The sequence below is a fragment of the Pleurodeles waltl genome, chromosome 6 (assembly GCF_031143425.1).
Source record: "Pleurodeles waltl isolate 20211129_DDA chromosome 6, aPleWal1.hap1.20221129, whole genome shotgun sequence".
NCBI lineage: Eukaryota > Metazoa > Chordata > Amphibia > Caudata > Salamandridae > Pleurodeles > Pleurodeles waltl.
In genome coordinates this window covers 281,021,520-281,045,910 of record NC_090445.1, presented here as the reverse complement: position 1 = coordinate 281,045,910, position 24,391 = coordinate 281,021,520, and the positions used below count along the sequence as shown (strand labels likewise).

Genomic DNA, 24,391 nt, shown 5'->3' with positions numbered 1-24,391 from the left:
GTATTGCCTCCTCGTCCATCGTCCTCATCCCAGTCTTTAGATCATGAGGATGTACCAAAGCGGAGAAACACAACCATAAGTATGTCTGAAAAAAATGGAAAACCCCAGAAACAAAAATTATTGTTGGAGCCATTGAATCTGAATTGTCTTTTGAAATTTAAAAGTCAATAGATAGCGGCACTCAGTGGGCAGACTATTAGGACTCACCACAGGAGAGAAACACTGCTTCCCCTCTACCCAAGAAAGGGTATAAACAGGAAAACAGGGACATCCAGGAGACCATTATGCTCAGGTCCATCAGCAAAACCCCATAAAGTTTTTCCCCTGCATGCTGTCATCTCTATGTTTGTAGCTAAACACAGGGAATCGTAAAGTGTGACCTGCCTAATTAATATTCTTTTTTTCTGACCAGTATATTACTACATCTGGGCCCTAGATCATTATGTTAGTCAGATAGCAACTGTAGGAGTGCCCATATTTGTCCTATTAAAGGCCTGCATATCCTGAGAGCTCACTACTTGACCATCCACTATGGGCCTCCTGACTTCCTTTAAACAATGCATTAATGCATATATTGAGTGAGAGTGGTTAGCCCACACATGAGGGCTCGGGGGTATTTATGAGAATCTGTCCCTCAACTGCTGCTGTTTGCGGGGGCACTTGGAGGCCCCGTTGGTATGGGGACATCTGGAGTTAAGGGGAGTGGGTGTAGGCCCAGATGATAGTGGGGCCTGCTATTGAGACATAACTAAGATGCCTACCTCTTTGCCACAAGGGGTCACATTGTCCATCTCCACTTCCTACAGGTTGGTGGTGTCAAATTATCCTACTCCATAGTGGGCTTGGCAGCCTCTTCTGTAGCCATTTGGTGTTTGAAATAGTGTGTCTGTAGGTGGGTGCAGTCTTCTTTCTGGTGCTTGGCTCCTTCTCTTCATGTGGCTGTTCACCCTGGGTCCTACTCTGATGTTGCCTGGCTAGCAGTATCCGATGAAAAGGGAAGAATACAGAATAATGAGTGCATATGCCCACTACTTCATATGCACTCAAATATTTTTCATTGATATTACAATATTTTAAAAATTGACTTTGTGAAGACTTTAACTAGCCTTTGCCATGTTATAGTATAAGGTAAACCTTTCATATTGGCAGAGTGGTCAAGTTCTGTCCATTATCTTTAACGTAGTCACCCATGATTTCAAAACGTTTAAACCAGGGCTTCCATGCAGAACATCGTTTTGGAACTGAGATAAATATGTAGGAGTGGGCTGGATCATGACAAACGGTCCTATTCAGGCAACAGTCAAATGTTGCCTACCATGAACTGATCTAGTAGCAGGCGTGCCTCTTGAGTTTTGTTTGTATATATGAAGTATGATATACCATTAAAATAAATATTAGATCACAGAAATGCTTCAAAAGTTCGATTGTGTTAGGAAAAACATTGCATTTGGGATAGTACTTCAAGTTACACAGTGTGAACCTTACATACAGGGCCAGCTCTAGGGCAGTGCCACCTGGCAATGACTGTGTTGGGGGCGCTGTATTTAAAAATAACTTACCCGTTTAAAAGCACCCGAACTTCCTTGTGCATCCAGCAATTTCAAGCATCAGTGAAAATGTCAAGATAACGCTGGTGATTAATGTTACTGCTAGTGAGAGATCGGAATTTTGTCCTGTGGCCGTTTTGATTCATCATAAGGTAGCGCAGAGGGATGTGCCAGCTGGAAAGAAGGTGTGCCATGCAGATCGCAAAACTGAGCGTGAGTGAACTATGAGTAACGTTTAAAAAAAAAAAGAAATTTATGTCAGAGAGAGACTATGGCGAGACGAGGGGCACTGTTGGAGAGTAGCAGTGAGGGGACTTGTGGAGAAGGAGGTCATGGGTCGGGGGCGCCAAAAAAGAAATAGAAATGTACCCTGAGTCAGTGTTCGAACTATGCTAACTGATGGGGTAGGCACCCAATGTGCTAGGAGAACAATATTTTTCCATTTTGCCAATATAATACAGCTTTCAAAATATAAATGATTTTATAAACAAATAACATGAAAACAAAAAGCAATCATTTCAAAGAGAGAAAATCTGTGGTAATCGGGTAACAAAGTGAGATACCACAGGTTTCTCTTCCAGCTTCGTTATCTCGGAGTGGGCGATCATACAGGGCTCTGCTTTATTGTTATTGCTGTTTCCTCATGGGGAAGTTCGCAGTTTGTTTCTCTTATTAGTATCAGGTTCACAAAGGTCCCCTGGCAGAGATCAAGAGAGCCCGTTTTTAATGTGCCAATTGCTGTTTTAGTTGACGTGTATAAATTTGATTTTTGTTTGTCTCCTTTGTTCCATCATGCCAAAAAATAACCAATTCAGCTTGAAACGGAAAAAAAAGTGTCATAAATCGGGGGATATCTAGTACCATTCAACCCTTGCTTGCAGATATACCAATACTGGCCCTGAGCCCTGAATGGAAACATTCGTATGAAGAAAACCTAATAAAGATTGTTTACAAAAATGAGAGGCATGCATTTTTTCACATTCCGGCCACAGAGAGCCATTATGCAGCCAGATGGCACAAAACATTCAGCTAAATCCATCCATAGATCCAAGGGAATGGGCACTCATCATTCTAGTACAGGTCAGAATAAAGGTTGATGTCAAGGCTGGTATAAAGTTGTAAAGAAGACCTCTTGCTGATGAACCTATCGTTTATGAAGAGTTAATCGATGAAATCTCTGTGACCACAATAAATGCAAGATTCTGAGTTTTTCTGAATTTCTGACACAGAATCTTACAAATAGCAAAGCAGGTTTGTACTATGTAAGGTTCAAATGGATTAATGAATTGAATTAAATTGTAACTTTTCTTTTGCAGGGAAAATTTTCCCCGGAGAGTTGCATCTAAAAAACCTGCATTACATACCAGACATGGCTAATCAAGATTCCTTTGCTTTCCGCAATGTCACAGCTGGGATTGAAAAGCATGTAAGTATTCTCTTTATTTAGAGACACTTTGGACTCCAATACCTTCGGGTTCATACTGCTGTAGTTGTGGCCAGAGAGGGGAGCAATGTTTGGTCATTTAATCTGTTTTGGTAATCTGTTTCCATGGTTTTATAGATGTTTGTGAGTGATTTGAATTCAGTGCCCCCATGAAATGGAGCCAATGAGTTACATGAGTGAGGGGGTGATGTGGTCATATTTGTGTCGACAGGTAGTTAGGATGACTGAATAAAATGAGGCATTTAGAAGACAGAGGCCGGAAGAGATGGTGAATGAGAAATTTGCTAGCATTCCCACCAATAAAAAAACTTTTCACATATAAACTACCTTTACGAAGAAACCATATCACAATATCACCACCAGTCATAGCCAACATGCTCCTTCAAATACGGCAAGCACCATCTTGACTGCCTCTTTGTTTGCAAGCGTCAGTCCATAACAAAATGTCTAAATGGAAAACCAAACTTCTTGGGAAGCTTCAAACTTTTTCACCTGTCACATAACTCGTCCAAAAGGAAACTTGACCATAAACATCAGCATGAAACTACCTGAAACCTCTTGCTTGAAGGGCTTCACTTCTGCTTGTGATCTGTACCTACAATCTTTATTCCTGCTTCTGATTAGTACCTACAATCAAACACAGAGATTGTAATGTTTTCAATCTCCAATGAAAAACATATGGGTGGATATACAGTAACATCACTATTTGTTCAAGACTGTACATTTCAGAATAATACAGTAATTCAGTATGTAAACTGTAATGATAAATAATGAAGTAATCTTACAAGTAGGGAGAGATAATCCTCACCTCCATGCCCTTCAATAGAATTGTAAATTCTTGGCACAAACACTAGCAAATTTTCATCCTACGTCAGAATCAAAGGCTCCGATCATGCTAGTTCAAGCTGATCCACCACCATAGAAGCAACCTTTACTATAAGTTTAAAATAAAATTGTTTAAAAATTTAAACTGATGGCCAATCAGCCATGGTCATAATGTCTTGCAAAGTGAACCCCAAAGACAACCCCTTAGAAGCCATTGTTCCTCTAACTGAATGGGCCCCAAAGGTCTGGATATCAGGCTCCATTATAACGTGCCTGATCCACCTAGCAATGATAGCTGCAGAAACAGGTTCAAAGAGCTTCTGCAAAGAGATCAACAGTTGGCCATTTGCACCAACCCTTAACAACCCGGTTGATTCATCATACACCTTCAAGCATTTGACCACACACAACTTACTAAAAGGAAAAGCTAGATAATGCTCCTAGAAAGTGACTTAGTCCTCCTAATTATGGAAAATGAGACTCACTTCAGAGTAAATACTGTACCTGCAAGGTCCAGAGCTTTTACATCCATAGTTCTCCTACTGGAAATTAAACAGAGCGGCAGGGCCAATTTGACGGACATCTGCCTCCTGGACAGCTGCTTGTTATGAGGCCAACTCTCAAGCAAACACAAAACCATGTTTACATCCCCCAGAGAAGAGTACCTAGATTTCGGGGGATTAGCTACTGTAATACCCTTCATTTGCTTAGCTGAAACATTACCATTCGGTACATGACCCACTGGAAACTCACAACAGCAAATATTTACTGACCTGGAAGACAGGCCCTCTTCAGCCTTTTGTGACAAGAAATTTATAGTATCCGTTAACTCAGTCTCCACAGGATCCAAGTGCCATTCAAAGCATCAACTCACACAGCATTTTCAAGCTGAGAAATATTGTTTGCAAGTAGATGTTGCCCATTCCTGCTTAATGAACTCTGCAACCGAGACAGAAAATCCCTAGGAAACACAACTGTTTCTGGAAACCTCCAGACCATCAGGCAGAGCTGCCCCAACATAACCATCAAGTGGATCTCCCCCAGAGGACCCTCGAGTATATAAAAAAAGCATGGAAGGGGCAATGGGCAATCACATGTTAGTTCCAGAATTACTGGAAACCAAGTTTGATCTTTCCAGATCGGAGTGATCAGAAACAGCTCCGCAAGCTGCTGTTTCACTTGTTCCGCCACCCTGATATCATTGCAAAAGAAGGAAAGGCTTAAGAAGGCATCTGTTTCCTTCACCAACGGATCCGGTCTCCAGCTGAAGAACTCCTCCACCTGCCGATTCAACCTGGATGCAAAGAGATCTGTTCTGCAAGGGCCCCACTTGGTGTGAATCAAACCGAAAATCTGAGAATGTAATTGCCAATCGCTGGGGTCTGTCATTTATCAGGAATTCCAGTCAGAAATCACATATTATTGCCCCGGAATATACTCTGCAACCACAGAAATGTTGTGACTCAGAAAGAAATGCCAGAAGTCCTTGGCTAACTCCATCAACCACCTCCCCCACCCCAAGCCTATTTATGTAATGCACTGCTGAGATGTCCATCTTCAGCAGGATGCAACAAGACGTCTTCTTTGGAGTGAGAGTCTGCACTGCCAAAGAGCCTGCTAGTAATACTAGGCAATTAACATGAAGATTCAACTCTTCTAGAGACCATCTGCTGCCGGTAGAGACATTTCCACAATGTGCGCCCCAGCCCCAACAGCTGCCATCTGACTCTATGACCACTTCTGCTGGGAATTGAAAATTGCCCTGTCATTCCAAGCCTCCATGTGTCCCAGCTACCTTTCGAGTTCTGCTTTGACTTCTCTCTACAGTGGAATGTGTTCTGTATAAGCCAGTCCCTGTCTCGGATGCTGGATCTTGAGCCTCTGCAAGGCTCTGTAATGTAGAAGGCCTGGAAGCACAGCATAAATGAAGGACGCTATAAAATCCACCAACCTTGCAATCGTCCTCAACAAAACTTCCTGGATAAAACCAATCTCAGTTCCTTCTTTGTATCCTTCATCTTGTGGTTGAGTTGTGATTTCTCTGAGTCCGTCACAAAACCGAGAAACTCTATCAACTTGGTTGGGCAAAGAAGAGATTTATCTTGGTTTATCACAAACCCCAGATCTTGCATCAGTTGTATCATCATTTGAAGATGAAGGATCAGCATCTCACGAGACTGGGCCATCATCAGCACATCATCTAGATAGATGATCATGCACAGTCCTTTGTCTGTTAAATGCTCTATCACTGGATTCATTTCCTTGGTAAAACACCAAGGAGCTGAAGAAAGACCGAAAGGCAGCACCAAATATTTGTACCATAGGTACCGCCACCTAAACAGTAAAAAGGACCTGCGTGAAGCGAAAATGGGAATGTGAGATGGGCATCTATGAGATTCAGGTGTATAAGCCAGTCACCTTCTTGCAGGCTATCTCTCAAAAGATAAATCCCTTCCATCTTGAAATGTCTGTAGACAATCCAGTGGAGCACATCTCTTAAATGAAGGACCAAACTGTGTTTCCCCCATTTCATTTGCACCAAAAACATGTTGCAGCAGAAACCTTTGGGATGGGCCTCACTGCGAGCAATGGCCCATTTTCGCAGCAGTCCCTGTATCTCTATATCTATAAATGTTGTGTCTTGATGGGAAAACATTTGTTGAATTGGGACCTTGTCCTGAAAAGGAGTCTGATGAAACTGTTATTTGAAAATCTGGACGGTCTCTACAACCCAAGCATCTTGTGTCAATAGCCTCCAAATGTGATGGAACAATCCACTCTTTCTCCCAGACAGACCTGCAACATGTAGTCATGACTTACCTGCAGGAGAGGCGGACTGGGAATTGTTCCTGCAGCTGCCTTTGCCAAATCTCCCCTTCTGATCCTGAACTCTAGAGGAGAAGACGTTTCTCCCCACCCCCAACAAGGAGGAGTCTTGCCATCCACTGCGTCTACACTCAGCAAATCCTCTTTGGGTGCTGTGATATTGCTGACGACCAAGCGAGCGACTCCGCCGTCACCCAGCCAGTCCAAAAACAATTGACCTGAAATATTTTTGGGAGTGACAATTAGGTCTTATCTAAGGCTGTAATGTATTTTGGATTTTCCCATATCGTTGATGAACTTGGCGCCAAAGAACAGGCTCTCTGCAAAGGGGCCTGGCTCTACCAAGGCCAGTTCAACCAGTTTTGGGTCATAAGGAGCAAATTCCTCTGTTCTGCTGAAATGGCACAATTGGCATTGCTCAGGAGACAAATTGCCTGTTGAGGCCATCCGTTGAGACCATTTGGCAAGAATTTCAGGGTCAATTGAAGTTCCTCTCTCCATTGCCTCTAATTGTCATTTCCAGATTTTTTGCAAGGTGGTCTGAAATATCCAATAGTTTTTCTTGGCATGCTTGTCAAGCTCTATTAAACCATTTTTTAGAGTATTTAGAACACTTCTTTAGAAAAGTGCACATGGTAGAGTCTATTTCTGTTGTATCCTCCACCTTGTCTTGCAAATCCTGTCCAGGGCACTCTGTTCTCAGCTTACTGCACACTTCTTTATCAAAGTTCTTTCTCAGTTTGGAATGGAGGTATTCCACAACCAGTGGAGCAAGCAAACAATCCGATGACCTGGGATGAATGATGTCCTCTGGGTTGAAAGAGAATGGATTAATCGAGGAGGGGTTAGGAGTGACAGCCCGGTGAGGTGATACAGCTCTCCTCCACTTACTAGTGGCAACATACCCTGATAGGGAGGATTGACTCGACTCACTGTCAAAGTCCATATTTATAGTAGAGGTTTGAGGTACTCGTTTTGGGGCTGAATGTGCAGTGCAGTATTCTTGATCACCTGGGGGCTCTGAGACAATTTGGACAGCACCTCCTCATAAGGCCCTACCCTCAACTTGGCTTTGGCTTTGCATGGTTGATCCTGGCACTCCAAAGAGGGCCTGGAAGATGAGAGTTTAGCAAAACTGTGTTGTTTGGTGTAAAGTTCCAATTGGGCTCTAATTTGTTTCAGCTCTGCTGCCAGGGCCTTATTTACAGTTTGCTGAAATGATTTATCAAGGGCATCTACTAAATCATTCTCCAGACCATGGCCTTGACTGTCTTGAAGGTAATAAGACTCACACTCCGTCACCTCAAAAAAAAAGGATCCCACTCAGCCATCCTGGGCAAAGGTGAATGCTGGCTCACCAAGTCTACCAAGAAGGGAAATCATGGGGGAGCTACCCCAGTGCAGGAAATATATTCAGAGTGGATGGCACTGTGCCAATCGTATGCTTAAAAACGTTGCTAGAAAAGCAGACATTTGAGGTGAGCAAATTTAGAGTGTCGCTTGTCTTGTAGGGCACTCTATACTGGAGCTCCTCTCAAGCTAAACTTGAGAACTCTCTTCTTTTTTGCATAGATGATAACAAGATTTTTCTATCTCTAAGTCAGTCCAACGTAATGACCATCTGAAAAACTGCGGGCAAACCCGATAGATGATTCATAAAAAGGAACAACAAATAGATTTTATCAAATTTCCCTAATTTCCTACGTCTACATATGCAGATTCACTACAATGCAGAGATTTTTCAGACATAAGATTAGGACACTTATAATTTATGTGAATACTATGCACTGACATGTAAGTTATCAATTCATATCGAACATAATCATGTGCATGGGAGTTTTTTTAACTCCAAAGAGCAGTTGCACATGTCCTCAAGGCTCAATTTCAAGTGACATGTCTTGGAATACCATGCCCTTGCCAGTGTCGATGCACAACTGAACATCAAGCAGTCATCGGCAATTGATGTCTTTCATGTAAACATATTTGCCTAGACACCATTCTGTCTTGATGTTGCATATCAACCTTGAAATAAGCCCAAACAAGAGTGTACTCAAACTACTTGCAGTATTCTATGGTACTTAATGGCCTGTCCCCACCGCTTGCCACCAGCACCAAGTGCTTAGGTTTCTTCATCAACCAATAGCTCTTTTTCAAAGATCACTTAAGAAATAAATCCCAGGTGGCACTGTACCAGTTTGGCATCTTTCTCATGATGAGATCCTTCCCGCCCACAATTTTGGTCCACCATGCAAGCCCTTATTCTTTTCATTCTGTTCATAGTAACATGGGTAATGTCAGGCTCAATGTTCCTCTGGTGTACACCCTTAGCCCTCTGAATGCCTTCATCCAAGCAGGTACTAGCTTGATCGGAAGTCAGTGTCAATATGATCACACCATACACCTGTTTATGGCACTTCATTACATTCTACCTCATACATGGTAACAACGTAGATTATCTAGACACTTTGGGAGTCATTCCAACCCTGGCGGTCGGTGTTAAAGCGGCGGCCAACCCGCAAACAGGCAGGCGGCCCAAAAAATTGAATTCCGACCCTGGCGGGAACCGCCAACACAGCCCGCCACTTTAACACTCCGACCGCCACGGTGGTACAGACAAGCAGCGCGGCGGTCACCGCCAACAGACAGGCGGCAGACAATGTACCGCCCACCCTATCACAACTCACCAATCCGTCACCTTTTCCGGGGCGGGAGCCCCGCCAATAAAAACACGGCGGAAACAGACTACGAACGGGAAAACGCTCACCTCTACACACTCCACGAGGAATCTGGACAGCATGGAACCAGAACTACACATCCTACCAGCTATTGTCTACCTGCTCCTCTACCAGGAGCACCAACGCCGGCGCAGAAGACAACGGTGACTACTGCACCTACGACACACGGGAGGGGGGAGGAGAAAAGATTACGGGCACACACATACGCGACACCCCCCCCCAACTACCTACACACCAATGCAGAGCAACAACTCAGAGTGACACCCCCCAAACCCCCCAGAAGAATGCAAAGACAAACTAATAAGTAATTGTAATACAAATATATTGTAAGGCAAAGTAAATAAGTAAGACGAACATCCCATAACTATATACACATATGTATATTGTCCCGTCAGAATTGGCTTTCTGTCATTGTACGTGGGCCAATGGTCCTCAACACATGGGCAAAGCCCACACATGAGACCCGAATCCATTGGAGAGAACACTGCAGGGGCATCAGATAGGAAAACTACAGGCACCTCAGGGGGAAGGGAAGGGGGGCCACCTCAGCCACATGAGTCCACAACACCAGATCCACGAGGGGCCTCCACGGCCAATGTTCAATCCCGGGGAGTGCAAAGACACAGTCTCTCAAGTCTCTACAGTAGGTGGGTTGCCCACTGTGCCATCCTGGGGAGTGCAAAGCCACAGTCTCTCAAGTCTCTACAGTGGGTGGGTTGCCCACTGTGCCATCCTGGGGAGTGCAAAGCCACAGTCTCTCAAGTCTCTACAGTGGGTGGGTTGCCCACTGTGCCATCCTGGGGAGTGCAAAGCCACAGTCTCACAAGTGGATGACAGACTCAAGCGGTACTGGAGGACTCTTGGTGCCCAGAGTGTATCGTGCAGCCCTGTCCGACACTGATCCGGGCCTGCCCCTTCTGCCAATGTGTCAGCGGTGCTTGAGATGAAGGCCCCAGCGGAGCGGTGCAGAGACGGCGGTGCCCAGCGGAGCGGTGCAGAGACGGCGGTGCCCAGCGGAGCGGTGCTTGAGATGAAGGGCCCAGCGGAGCGGTGCTTGAGATGAAGGGCCCAGCGGAGCGGTGCTTGAGATGAAGGGCCCAGCGGAGCGGTGCTTGAGATGAAGGGCCAAGCGGAGCGGTGCAGAGACGGCGGTGCCCTGTTCAGCGGTGCCTGTCTTGAAGGGCCCTGTTCAGCGGTGCTTGACACGGCGGTGCCCTGTTCAGCGGTGCTTGTCTTGAAGGGCCCTGTTCAGCGGTGCCTGTCTTGAAGGGCCCTGTTCAGCGGTGCTTGTCTTGAAGGGCCCTGTTCAGCGGTTCTTGACACGGCGGTGCCCTGTTCAGCGGTGCTTGTCTTGAAGGGCCCTGTTCAGCGGTTCTTGACATGGCGGTGCCCTGTTCAGCGGTGCCTGTCTTGAAGGGCCCTGTTCAGCGGTGCTTGTCTTAAAGGGCCCTGTTCAGCAGTTCTTGACACGGCGGTGCCCTGTTCAGCGGTGCCTGTCTTGAAGGGCCCTGTTCAGCGGTGCTTGACACGGCGGTGCCCTGTTCAGCGGTGTTTGTCTTGAAGGGCCCTGTTCAGCGGTTCTTGACACGGCGGTACCCTGTTCAGCGGTGCTTGTCTTGAAGGGCCCTGTTCAGCGGTGCTTGACACGGCGGTGCCCTGTTCAGCGGTGCTTGTCTTGAAGGGCCCTGTTCAGCGGTGCTTCACATGTGTCTCCAGGGCACCAGATCCGGCCAATAGATGGTGTTCACTCGCCATCCGACTTCTCGCTTGCTGGGCCCTCCTGTGCTGGTGGCCCGTGCCCGTGGGTGTCCTCCTTCACCCCCGGAATGGGGCTGGTGGGGCCCTCCTGGGCAGCTCACCTGCTGCCGGACTTGTCGGCCGTGCTACCCTTGCCATCCTTGCCTGATCCTCTGTGGCCCTTGCCTCCCTTTGGAGATGTGCCAGGTGGCACCCACTCCCTGATGGTGCCAGGGTGGTGCCTGTGGAGGCTGCCGTCTCTGTTTTCTCATGCCGGCCCTTGGCTTTTTTTGTTTTTTTCCCAGGGGGTGGGCTGGCTGTCCCTTTGCTGCTGGCCGATGTGGCTGCCCTCGAAGGTGGGGGACTCCAATATCCCTGGACTATGGTCCTTGTAGGTCCAGGGGTTGTGGTGGCTGAGGTGCAGATTGGACTTTTACGAGATGGAGGGGGTGGGTCAGGTGATGGAAAGAGGTTAATTTTGGAGAGGGAAAACGTTTTGGGAGCAATGGGAAGGGTAGGTGCGGTGGGTATGGGAGTGGAGGAAGAGGACGTGGTTGTAGGAGAGTCAAGTGTGCTGTCTATGGGTGCAGGTGCTTGTGACGGAGGCTGTCGTGAGGTGGATGGCTGTTGGGTGGGTGGCTGCCTGCGTTTGTGTGGTTTGGAAGAGGGGGTGACAGACACACTGGGAGAGGACACTGGGGACGTGTAAATGGCAGTGGGGGTGGTGACTGCACGTGTGCGGAGTGTTCTGGTGGGTGTGCTGGTGCTGGTCGTAGTGGCTGATGAAGTGGTGCATGCAAGTGTGAGTTGGAACGTCACAGGGAGGGAGGAGGGAGACGAGGAGGAGGGGGACACAGAGGAGGCAGTGGCTGTTGGCATGTCTGCATGTGGATGTTGCTTGTGTGAATGCTTCTGTGATGTGTGGTGCTTATGTTTGGATGAGCTGACCTTGGGTGTTGAGGTGTGTGCAGGCTGGTCTGTAGGTGTGTCTGGGATAGGCAGAGGAACAGGGGAGTGGGACTGGGGGGAGGGAGTTGGAGGAGGGAGGCAGGAGACAGGGACAATGGCTGCCGTCAGTGCTGAGGCCAGAGCGTTGAACGATCGCTGATGGGCAGCCTGACCCGAATGAATGCTCTCCAGGTATGCATTGCTCCGATGCACCTCCCTTTCCACCCCCTGGATGGCATTCAAAAGGGTAGACTGCCCAACAATGAGCGTCCGGAGGAGGTCGATGACCTCCTCACTGAGGGCAGCAGGGGTAACTGGGGCAGGGCCTGAGGTGCCTGGGGCGAAGGAGATGCCCGCCTTGGTGTGCGAGCGGGCACGGGGCGAACGCTGAGGGGCTGCTGGGAGGGCGGAGCTGGTGCGCTAGGTGCTTCTGAGGACGTGTCGGTGTCGCTGATGTCTCCACGTGTCCCCGTTGTGGAGCCCCCCTCGCCCTCCGTCTCACTGGTCAAATCAGAGTCCGTTGCATGTCCCTCCGGGGCCATGTGAGATGCAGCTCCCTTGTGCTCCAATGCCACTTCTCCTCCGCCAGATGATGCTAATGCACACATGAACAGGAAGAGCAGACAAAAAAAAGGGGGGGGGAATAAAGACATGTTGAGTGCATGCATTGGCAACACAGTTGGCGGAGAGGACAGACACAGAAGCCCCCTGCACTACGCCGCGCACTTGGGGTACACTACTCAATCAGTGGGACATGGCCTACAAGATTATGGACGACAACTGCACACATAGGTGACACAGGGCCATGGATAGCTGTACTTGGCACCCTACAGAGGTGGGGGGCGGGGGCACAGGGCCATGCCTTATGGAGAGGCCTAGCCTCCAGAAATCGCCCTGGCCTAGGGATACCCACAGCCCTCCTCCCCCACCCAGCCACCTCCACTGCGCGCATAGTCAGCAGAATGAGAGTGTACTCACCCCCTTGTGTCTGCTGTGATTTCCTCACGCGCCCATCCAAATCCGGGTAGTCCACCGCCAGGATCTGAGACATCAGGGGGGTCAATTGACGCGTGGCACCCCTTCTACGTTGGGAGGCCATCCCCAGCAGAGCCTCCGTGGTCTTTCTGCTCCCGCGGCGGATGTCCTCCCACCTCTTGCGGCAGTGGGTGCCCCGTCTGTTGTGGACCCCCAGGGTCCGGACGTCCTTGGCGATGGCACGCCAAATGTCGACTTTCTGATGGGCGCTGACCTATGTGACACGTACAGGGAGAGAAAATACAATATCAGAATTTTCTGCATGCTCGATGTGAGTGTCCCCCCATCCCCACACTTGCCATGTGGCACATGCTCTCATCTGTTGTTTGATGCATGCCTCATACGCTCCCCTCCGCACCATCGTTCATTCACCCCACTCAACCCAGGCATTGCCCAAAAAGCATGGTCCCAGTGTACTTACCTGTTGGTCTGGGGAACCGTAGAGTAGCGCATACTGGGGGAGGACCCCATCAACAAGTTTCTCCAATTCCTCAGATGTGAAGGCAGGGGCCCTTTCCCCAGTCGCAGCAGCCATTGTCTCTTCCAGACCGAGGTCACAGCAGCACTTGCAGTATAGGTCCTCTCCTGTGGATGATCAGGTCTCGAGTGATTAAGCACCCGCGGCGGTGCGTACCGCGGCGGTGCGTACCACGACCACCGGCGCACATCGTCATTGGCTCCTGAGACCCATAGGGTTCAATGTTAACCAATGCTGCTTTGCGCCGCGGTCTTCGACCGCCTACCGCCACGGTGTGCCACACCAGCGCATTGACCTCACATCCCATTATCACACTTCACAGGTCAGGCAGCCGCAATTTCAAGGGCCCACATGGCTTAATTTCTACTGCGTCACACAGGCCTAGGCGTTGCATTGCCACTCATACAAGCCATTCAATGCATAGCAAATCGTGTTCTGTGCAAGCTGTGGTTACGTACCTGTGGGTTGCTTGACTCTGTGCTCCATGTTGTCCTTCCTAGGCCCCGTCCGCTGGGACTTGCGAGGAGATGGAGGAATGTTCCAGTGTACAGACCGCTGGTGGACCTGTCGACAGTGGAAGAAAGACATGTCATACTGACATACAGACTTGACCGAGCCACTATACAGGAACTGTGTGCCCAGCTGGAGCCAGACCTGATGTCCCCCATTCGCCAACCCACAGGGATTCCCCCTCTGGTGCAGGTGCTGTCAGTACTCCATTTTTTGGCAAATGGATCATTCCAAACAACAGTGGCCATATCATCAGGGATGTCTCAGCCTATGTTTTCTAAGGTTTTGTCCAGAGTGTTGTCTGCCCTGATGAAATACATGCAGAGCTACATTGTTTTCCCTGAGGTGGGCGATTTGGCTACATTGAAGGGTGATTTCTATGCCCTTGGACATATCCCCAACATCATTGGTGCCATTGATGGGACCCATGTGGCTTTGGTTCCCCCCAGTGAAAGTGAGCAGGTGTACAGGAACAGAAAAAGTTATCATTCGATGAATGTCCAGGTGGTCTGTTTGGCTGACCAGTACATCTCCCATGTAAATGCCAAGTTCCCTGGGTCAGTGCATGACGCGTACATCATGCGAAATAGCAGTATCCCTTATGTGATGGAACAGCTACAGAGACACCGTGTGTGGCTAATTGGTGACTCTGGTTACCCCAACCTGTCGTGGCTACTGACCCCAGTGAGGAATCCCCGGACCAGGGCAGAGGAACGGTACAATGAGGCCCATGGGCGGACTAGGAGGGTGATCGAGCGGACCTTCGGCCTCCTGAAGGCCAGGTTTAGGAGCCTGCATATGACAGGTGGATCCCTAATGTACTCACCAAAGAAGGTGTGCCATATCATCGTGGCCTGCTGTATGCTTCACAACCTGGCTTTGCGACGCCAGGTGCCTTTCCTGCAGGAGGATGGTCCAGATGGTGGTGTTGTAGCAGCTGTGGAGCCTGTGGAGAGTGAAGAGGAGGAAGACGACGGGGACGACACAGACAACAGGGACACAGTGATACAACAGTATTTTCAGTAGCACACAGGTACGAATCAACCCCGCCATTTTACATTTACTTAAAGTCTCCTGCCTCTCTACTGTCTGTGTTTCCCCCCAGTTCCTGTTAACTGAGTTGTTACTTTCCCTTCCGTTTTCAGAGCTGTGGGCCCCACTGCGTGACCTCTGCTTTGTTTGCCCATGGACTACAGCTGTGTGACAGTGGTATGTTGTCATCACAATGTAACTGAACATTTTGGCACCGTTATGTCTAATACATTTGTTCAAAATACAAGCATTTTTTAAGTGCAATAAGTGATTTTATTAAAGTGCTAAATTTAGGGACATGATTGAAAAACGGTGATGTGTGATGGTGGAGTAATGTCCATGGCAGAGTCCAGTTTTCAGTCTCACAGGTGCATTGTCCATATGCCTGTGGAAGGATGGAGCAGGGGCAGTTTAAGTTTGGACAGGGTGACAATGTGGGACAGTGGGATGACATCAGGGGTATCCTTTGCTGGCGGGGGTCTTGGCATCCTACTCTGTCTTCTTCTGAGATCTCAGGTACCGCTTGCGGGGTGGTTCTTCTTCTGCAGGAGGTGGGGTTCTGGTGGCCTGTCGTTGTGTGGGGGCCTCCTGTCCACTAGCGCCAGCGGAGGTGGTAGCCTGGTCTGAGTCCATGCTAGTGACAGGGGCCCTTTGTGGTTCCACATGGTCCCGCAATGTGGTGACTATCTGGTTAAGAGCCACGACGATGGTCCCCATTGCGGAACTAATGTTTTTCAGTTCCTCTCTGAACCCCATGTACTGTTCCTCCTGCAGTACCTGGATCTCCTGGAGCCTGGCCAGTACCGTAGCCATCGTCTCCTGGGAGCGGTGGTATGCTCCCATGATGGAGGAGAGGGCCTTTTGGAGAGTCGGTTCCCTGGGCCTGTCCCCCCCCTGTCGCACAGCAGCCCTCCCAGTTCCCCTGTTTCCCTGGGCCTCTGTCCCCTGGACCGTGTGCCCACTACCACTGCCCCCAGGTCCCTGTTGTTGTTGGGGTGGTGGGTCAACCTGGGTGCCCTGTAGTGGTGGACACACCGCTGATTGACGTGTCCTGGAGACAGAGGCATGGGCCCGCTGGGTGGGAGCTGTGCTGGTGTTCCCAGAGGGGGTTAGGTCTGCTGTAGCCTGTGGCTGTCTGTGGGGAACCGACTGTCCCGAGGTCCCCGATGGGCCGGGCTGGTCATCTGGGTCCAGGGAGACAGAGCTGCTGTCATCACTGGGGGCCTCTTCTGGGGGTGGGATGGACATCTCTGGACCCTCCTGGGCGGTGTGGTGGCGTTCGGGTCCTGCAGGGGTATAAGAGTATGGTTATTGCTTCTGTGTGTGCCATTTCGTGTAATGAGTGGGTGGCCGTGTACCCCAGTGCTGGCATTCCCTTGTGGGGGCTTTTGTGATGGTGGCTTGTGGGGGAGATGGGTATGTGCAGTGGGCATGCTTTGGTGATGGGTGTCCATGCTTTGGGGACGCATGCAGGGCTAGGTTTTGGGATGGGTGGGTTGTGATGGTGAGCCATTTGCAAGGAGTTGGTGTGATGGGAGTGGGGTGAGGGTAGGGGTATGATTTGGCATGCAGGTGGGGTGGGGGGAATGAAGAAGTGAAGATTTGACTTACCAGAGTCCATTCCTCCGCCTACTCCTGTGAGGCCCTCAGGATGCAGGATGTGCAAGACTTCCTCCTCCCATGCTGTGAATTCTGGGGGAGTAGGTGGGGGTCCGCCGCAAGTCTTCTGCACCGCGATGTTGTGCCTTGATACCATGGAACACACCTTCCCCCGTAGGTCGTTCCACCGCTTCCTGATGTCGTCCCGATTTCGTGGATGCTGTCCCACAGCGTTGACCCTGTCCACTATTCTTTGCCATAGCTCCATCTTCCTGGCAATGGTGGTGTGCTGCACCTGTGTCCCGAAGAGCTGGGGCTCTACCCGAACTATTTCCTCCACCATGACCCTGAGTTCTGCGTCAGAGAACCTGGGGTGTCTTTGGGGTGCCATGGGGTGGTGTGGATGAGGTGAGGGGTGGTGTATGTGTTGTAGAGTGTGGTGAGTGTGGTGGTGAATGGTGTTTTGTGCGTGGATATTGTGTGGCTGATGTTGTGATTTGCCTCTGTGTGATGGTCTACTCTATTCTGTGCTGTCTCTCTCTGTCCTTCAGTCGCAATTGTGGTCGTAATGGTTTGTGGGTGATGTGGGTGTGTGTTTTATATTGTATTGGGTGTGTGGGAGTGGTGTGTGTATGTGTCTCAGGTGTGTGTATTTTGAATTGTCCAATGTGGTAGTGTTTTGTAAAGGTGTGTGTATTTTGACCGCGGCGGTGTGTACCGCCAATGGAATACCGCGGTTGAAAGACCGCTGCGGGGATTTGTGGGTCGGAATGGCATGGGCGTATTTCTGTTGGCGTGACGGTGGAGGTTTGGTCATCGCCAGTTTTTCGCTGGCCGTTGGTGTGGCGGAATTTTGTTGATGTCGGGTTTTTGGCGGTTTGCCAATTGCGGGTCAGAATGACCGTGGCGGTTTACCGCGGCGGTGTTATGGCGGTCTTCTGACCGGCGGTAAGCGCCTTTTACCGCCGAGGTCAGAATGACCCCCTTTATAATTTGTTAACATCAAATCATAAATATCATGGTCTGGCTAATGATGAACAGTTGCAGTGGTGTTACCATTGACATCATGTCTATGTACACATTTCCTCTGAGCTTTGATCTCACTTTGAAGATTTAACTCACACTACAATGTGCTACATGTATTTGTATATCCAGTTTTATTGTTCAAGTTATTAAAGTAGCAATGGTGCCTTGTGGGGTGCAAGGTGTGCTATAAAGATTCTGTTCTTTTATGTCCCTCTTCTAATACCACATGTTCTGGACCTGACCCAAATAAGGTCTGCAACATGTTTACAGAGGGAGCACGACAAATCTAAGCATTTGGTGTGCCAAGCATTTTGATGTGAAAAGCTAATTTGCCAAATGAGGTATAAACTCTGGTCATATCATACAACAATGGCACAGATGAGGAATACTATCTGGAGATACTGATAGATATTATGGACATGAGAATCTCAGCTAGAAATTCCTTTGCGACATCCAATGAAGTAAACAATTATAACATTTGAGAAAGCCACTCTAAATGGGCTTAGAAGGTACAAGGATACCAATGAAAAGACAGACCAGGGTATTCCAGTGCATCACTTCACACCACACCTTACTGACTTTTTGTCACACAGCAGAAAGACTGTGTGGCAGAATAGGAAAGAGAACATGAGAAACACCAAGTTTACTTTACAGATGATGAGTAGTTAGGCTTGAAAAAGGTTAACAGACACATCTGACTGAAAATTCAGCATATCACTCACTATTTCATTGGTAAGTGTTTCTACACTGATTGTCTATTCAAGTGAAAAAGGAGGAGGATTTCTTCATAAAACCACTGCCTAGAAATTAGACAACTAACAAGTATTTTCCCATTGTGAAGCATGTATTTTAAACCACAACTAAAAATAACAACAAAATTCAATAAAAACAAGATCCATTAAGCCAAGAATGTAGATAACATTAATAGCTGCTCATCAGCTGCATGCATTCCGTAACTCCATGATGGACCACACCACAAAGACAAGATCTTTCCCTTGGCAGTTGGTGATACTGGGATACCTCAAAAAGGGATGAGGAGATTGGATGCTGTTGGACAAAGGATAGTGTTGGTTGCTGCCATGAAGTGGCATATCGCCAGTTTCTAACCCTTCTTAATTTGAGAAAAAAACACATTAAATGAAGAAATCAAAGATATACTATACTATATTCTGGAATGCCAAAAGGAAGACGGCACAGAACATTATTTCCAAATCAGGTGATTGTTGTCCTCTGCAAACAGCAGACAAAGCATGTAAACAAATTAACTCAGATACCATGCTTAGAAGACACATATGTCTGTACATTTTCAGCTTCCAGTCCTAAGGTTCATCAACATTTAATAATGATGGCATTTGTTTGTGAAGATGTCAGGGAAAATTTAAAAAGAGACCAAGAAGTCCAAATCTAGACTGCTTTGCAGCAGCCAACCAGACCACTGATGTAGGATGTATACAGAGACAATACAGAGGTAACTATACCACTTACATCAAACAAATTAACAAACTGGAAAATTTCTACAGGCTTTTCTACAACGAAACTAGTCTCCAGTGTGTAATTTTCATGGAAACACTATATCACGAGAAAGAGGACCTCTAGGTAGACAGTTTTCAACTACAACTATACTCCCAATGCCTGACCAACTTTAAGGGGGGGAATTTTACCAAGATGGGTGCTGTCTAAAACTAATGCAGGCAATTTGATGAGCTACCATGGTACCATCCCCCCAAGACAGACACAGAAGTCCATCAATGGGTGTCTACCAGTTTGATTGGAAGAGGTGACATATTTAATAGCCAATAGGGCAATAAAAGGAAAACTGATTGAGGAACAGGGCACATGAGTGCTTTTCAGTATACTTCCTAATTCCAAAGAAAGTTTGGTTACTTAGACCCAATGTTAGAAATTGGGTTTCTGACTGGCAGAGGTATGCACCCTGCCCAAGCAGGAATCAAAATAGTCAGGGTAAATGAGATACACAACACAAATGAACTTGTGCTCGCTCTCTGGTAGCTTGGCACAGAGGAGACAGGCTTAACTTAAGAGGCCATGCGTAAAGTATTTGTGCAACACTTCAAAAGTGAAAACACAACACAAAACGATACTACACTTGGTTGGAAAATAGAGTATTAATTTATTGACCAAAACAAGACCAAACCAACAAAAATCCAATTAGTAGAAGAAGAGATCAGAATTTTTAAAGAATAAACTTAGTTGTAGTGCTTAGAAGCATATAGCGCCAATCAGGGCTATCTTGTCGTGCATGACTGGGTCAAATCTGAAAAGTGAGGCCAACGTCAATGGAGCCTGAGTCAGATACAGGGACCAGCCTTGGCCTGATAATAAAGTACCTTGGTTCCGAGTTGCATCGATATCGGGATCAAGGTACAAGGAGTTAAGGAGACCATGTGTTGGCATCGATCCAAAAGATGTAAGCGATGCATTGGTTTTGAGCCTCACAAAGTCAAGGATGCTTCGGGAATGATGGTGATGCATTGTGCAGTCAGCAATGCGGTGTTCCCAATCCTTGTGATAGCAGTGATGCACCGGCGTTGAAATGAGATGCGATGTCCTTGATCCTCGCAAGCAAACACAAATGATGGACAGAATACGGAACCAATCAAACATTCACCCCAGTCACAGATCTGCATTTAATCCATCAATTCTTTTGCTCACCATGCCACCCCAGTGTGGACCCAACCATATGCAAATCAGTCTTGACCCTGTTCCCCATGGGCAGCAGCTTTGCATCGGGGTTGATGAGGTCCAGCTCTTATGCCTTTGAAGTGGGGGAGACTTCAAAGAGAGGTGTTTGAAGTGCAAATTCCCTGCGCTTCCTGCCCTGGCTCTAGACTCACTACAGCGGGCTATACAACCCTTTGTGTGGGATTAGGACACAGTCCATTCAGTTGTAATTATCATCTCCTCCCTCCCATCCTGCCCAGGATGGCATATCAGGATGTTGGTGGCCCATGAGTCATACCCAAGCTTCCTTTGTGTGTGGCTGTCTAGAGGGAATGCACAAGCCCAGCTGTTACTCCACCCCAGACGTGTGTTGGAGACAGGCAGTAGGCACCAAATTGCTAAAGTAAGAAAATGCCAAATACCTAAAAGTGGTATTTTCTGAATTACAATTTAGAATCCAACTTCACAATTAGTTGTGATTTTAAATTATGATTCCAGAGACAGCAAACTTGTGAGTCGCATCTGTTGCATCCTCCCCAGCTCGGGAGCATGCACAAGAACAGGCCACACACAGAATTCATATCTAAAATCTTTATTCCTCAGCGTACAACATTCAACTATTTTCTCCATACACTGTAACCTTTAAAGACCACACCTTAACACCTCCCAGATTGATTGCATAATCCCTTTCCCTGAGCCCACCCTGTAACCATGGGGTCTAAATGCTCACAGTTCAAAGACACTACACCCCCCTTGTTAAACAAAAAGACACACACAGAAACAAGAATAAATAGCAGCTTTAAATTTCCTCAATAAGGCATCTGGGTGGGTGTACACTGAGTGACATGAGGTAGATGGGCTGTGCATGGGGGGACCCCAAAGGTACAGGGTCTGACGTCTTATCAGGCCTTTCAGGCGGTACAACTTCCTGTGGGCTTGTAGAGACTGATGATGGCCTCAACAGATGTCTGAAATGGGATGAGTCCCTAAAATGGATTTGCCAGGTTGGTGCGCTGTTGCCATATGTCCCTTGCTCTGCACGAGTTTCTGAGGTTTAGCATCAAAGGGAAGATCAGTCTTTCATTTCTGTTTTTGTTTGAAGAGGACCCAGTCTTCCTTGTTGAACACACTCTCCTTTGACGCCGCTGATCAGTATATGTCTTCATCTGACCATTCTGAGCAGTGTCAGTAGCATGAACCTCATCATTATGCAGAGTTCATTCAGAGGTCCATTGTGGTAATTTGGTTCTTAAAGCTCCCCGGAACATCAGGGTGGCAGGTCTCTCACCAGTGGTAGAGTGAGGAGTTGACTGATAGGCACGGAGGGCTTGACACAACGCTTGACTCAGCTCATTGAGACATGTTGGATCAGGGTCCCATAAATCGTTTTATAACACCGTTGGCCTGGGGCTACAAGGGTGTGCTCTTCTGATGCTTAACACTGAGTCTTGTAAGAAACTCCTTGCTGTTGAATGGCAGACCACTGTCAGATTTGAGAGTGTTAGGTATGGCCCACACTGCAAATATGTCATCTAGCCTCACATAATTTGGTTGTGAGTTGTCGATGACATATCCTCCACCAGAGGAAACCAGGAATACTCCTTGATGACCCCAGGAGATGGTGTCTGTTTGCCAGGGGCCTAAAGAAATTGACAACTATTCTTTCCCACGCATGCACATCGTTAGTGGATGCTGGGTCACAGTGGGAGACAGGCATATGCATAACTGACATTCCTTTAACTCCCGTTTGACTTTTTCATCCAGTCGAGAGAACTACACTCGACCACTCAATGCCCTCTTGGTGGCTACAATGCCATGATGTCCTTCATGAGCAAGTTCAATGACTTGCTGTCTCAGACTCGCAGGTATGACAATCACGGATTCTCTTAGCACAATGTGTTCTTTGGTGACAGACAATTTATCTTGGACATTTCAGCATTTTTGTAATTCAACATTGTCACTTAGAGGTCAAACAATCTGTCTCCATGATTGTGCTGAAGTAATGTTTTTAAGGGCCAGCATGTCCGTATCAGCATTAGTGGTGGTGATAATCTGCTCAAAGGACAGAGCCGCAGGTGTGCTTGACCTCACAATGAAGTTTATGTATTCTTCTGCAGTTTTCAACATTGACCTATGCTGCTGCAGGGGTACGTGTGACAAATAATCTGCAGGGTTTTGATTCTTGCCTGGCTTATTCGCATTGGTGTAGTTGTACTCTTGTAGACGCAACCCCCACTTTCCAATATGAGGGCACATTTTGGCCTTCGGATTTCCGAAAAAGGTGAGTCCTGCCTTCTGTGATTATTGTAAAGTGCTTTCCATACTGAAACACATCAAAATGCTCACAGCCCCATACAACAGCTAGACTGGCTGGGAATAGGCACGTTCTGTGTCGAACAAGCTTCGAGTGGTGTATGTGACGATGTGTCTCTGGGTATTCGCATGCCCACTATCCTAGCAAGGATTGCTTCCAGACCCACCAGGCTAGCATCAACAGTGATCTCAATGTTCGGTTTAGGATCAAAGTAAGCCATCTCAGTCACATTTTCAATTGCATGCTTTATGCTTTTGAAGCTGTGGCCACATTCAATGGAACATCGGAACTGAACATTTCGTACTGTTAGGTCTCGCAATGGGGCACTCACTGTGGCAAAATCACAACTGTACCATGAACATCAGCTGGCCAGGCCCAAGAAGGACCATACCATGGAGACATCTTGTGGGGGACTAGTGGCAGATAATGCTTGCACTTTATCAGGATCACGACTCATCCCTCCATCAGAAAACATGTGTCTAAAGAATTTGAGTTTTGTTTTGTGAAAGTCACTTTTTTCAGCATTTAGTGTGAGACCTTCATCTGTAAGTAACTGACACACTTGTCTGAGAGCTTTGTCAAGTACTTATTGAGGTGCGCCAAACACCAGTATGTCATCACTGTAATTGAATGCATGTGTAACAGGCTGAATAATCCTACTTATCACATCTTAAAATATGTCTGCAGCAGATGATACTCCAAAGTTCAGTCTATTGTATCTGACCAAACCAACATGAGTCAAAAAAGTGGTAATGTACTTGCAGTTTTCTTCCAGTCCGAGTTGATAGTATCCTTTGTTCAAGTCAAGAGGGGAGAAACCTTTGGCTCCATTCAGCTGCATGATCATATCCACAGTGTGCAGACCAGGGTACTTTTCTCGCTTGATTGGCTTGTTGGCCTGTCGCTTATCCACGAAGATGCGCACTGCACCTCCACTGTCCTTCTTTGGCACTACCACTGTGGACAACACCCATGGTGTGGGACCAGTAGAGCCCTCAATAATGTTGTGTTTCAGCAAGGCTTCTAGTTCCTGCTTGACTGCTTCTTGTAGATGAAATGCTGTCCTGTGGTGTCACTATGCTACAGGTCAGATGTCTTCATTGATGTGGAGTTGCACCTTCATCATCTTGAGCCTTCCTATGCCATGGAACAGTGACGGGAACTGATGCACAATGTGAGATTGCGTATTTAGGTTTTAGTTGATAAATATCAGCCCCATGTCAGTAGCAGTTGCAAACCCAAGTAAGCATGCTATAGATGGAGTGCCCTGAAGAACATGGGTTGGGGCCTGCACAGGTGTCTTCATGTGCAGCAAGGTAGCTGGGAATGATGCTTGACTTCGTAACCGTTTGGAAGCATCCCATGTGTATACTTTGTATTTTACATTTTGAGACGTGGTACAGGTGTCCAGCTGTGAAAATGTCCAACTGGCATGATGTTCATCAATGCACTGCTATCAATTACAAGGGTTATGGGACAGCCATTGACCTTGAGCTTGATCTTAGGGCAGTGTTCATATGAGTTATTTTGTTTTCTCGACTCACTTGTTTTATGCATTCATTTGTGGACCCTGCGAGAATGCTTCTGTAACTTTCTGGCATCCATTTTCTCATCTCACAGTGATGCTCATGTTTTCTCCTTTGCTTTGCAAAC

General features: G+C 47.5%; 1 protein-coding gene across 2 annotated transcripts in view; it reads left to right on the top strand.

The window, feature by feature from the left end:
- LOC138299630 (protein HEG homolog 1-like) overlaps positions 1–24,391 on the top strand; it is a 412,852-nt gene that overhangs the window by 165,922 nt on the left and 222,539 nt on the right. For both annotated transcript variants that reach the window (XM_069238061.1, XM_069238062.1), the window contains one exon: positions 2,864–2,973. In XM_069238061.1, the coding sequence (XP_069094162.1) occupies positions 2,864–2,973 (110 nt within the window). The remainder of the gene's footprint in view (positions 1–2,863; positions 2,974–24,391) is intronic.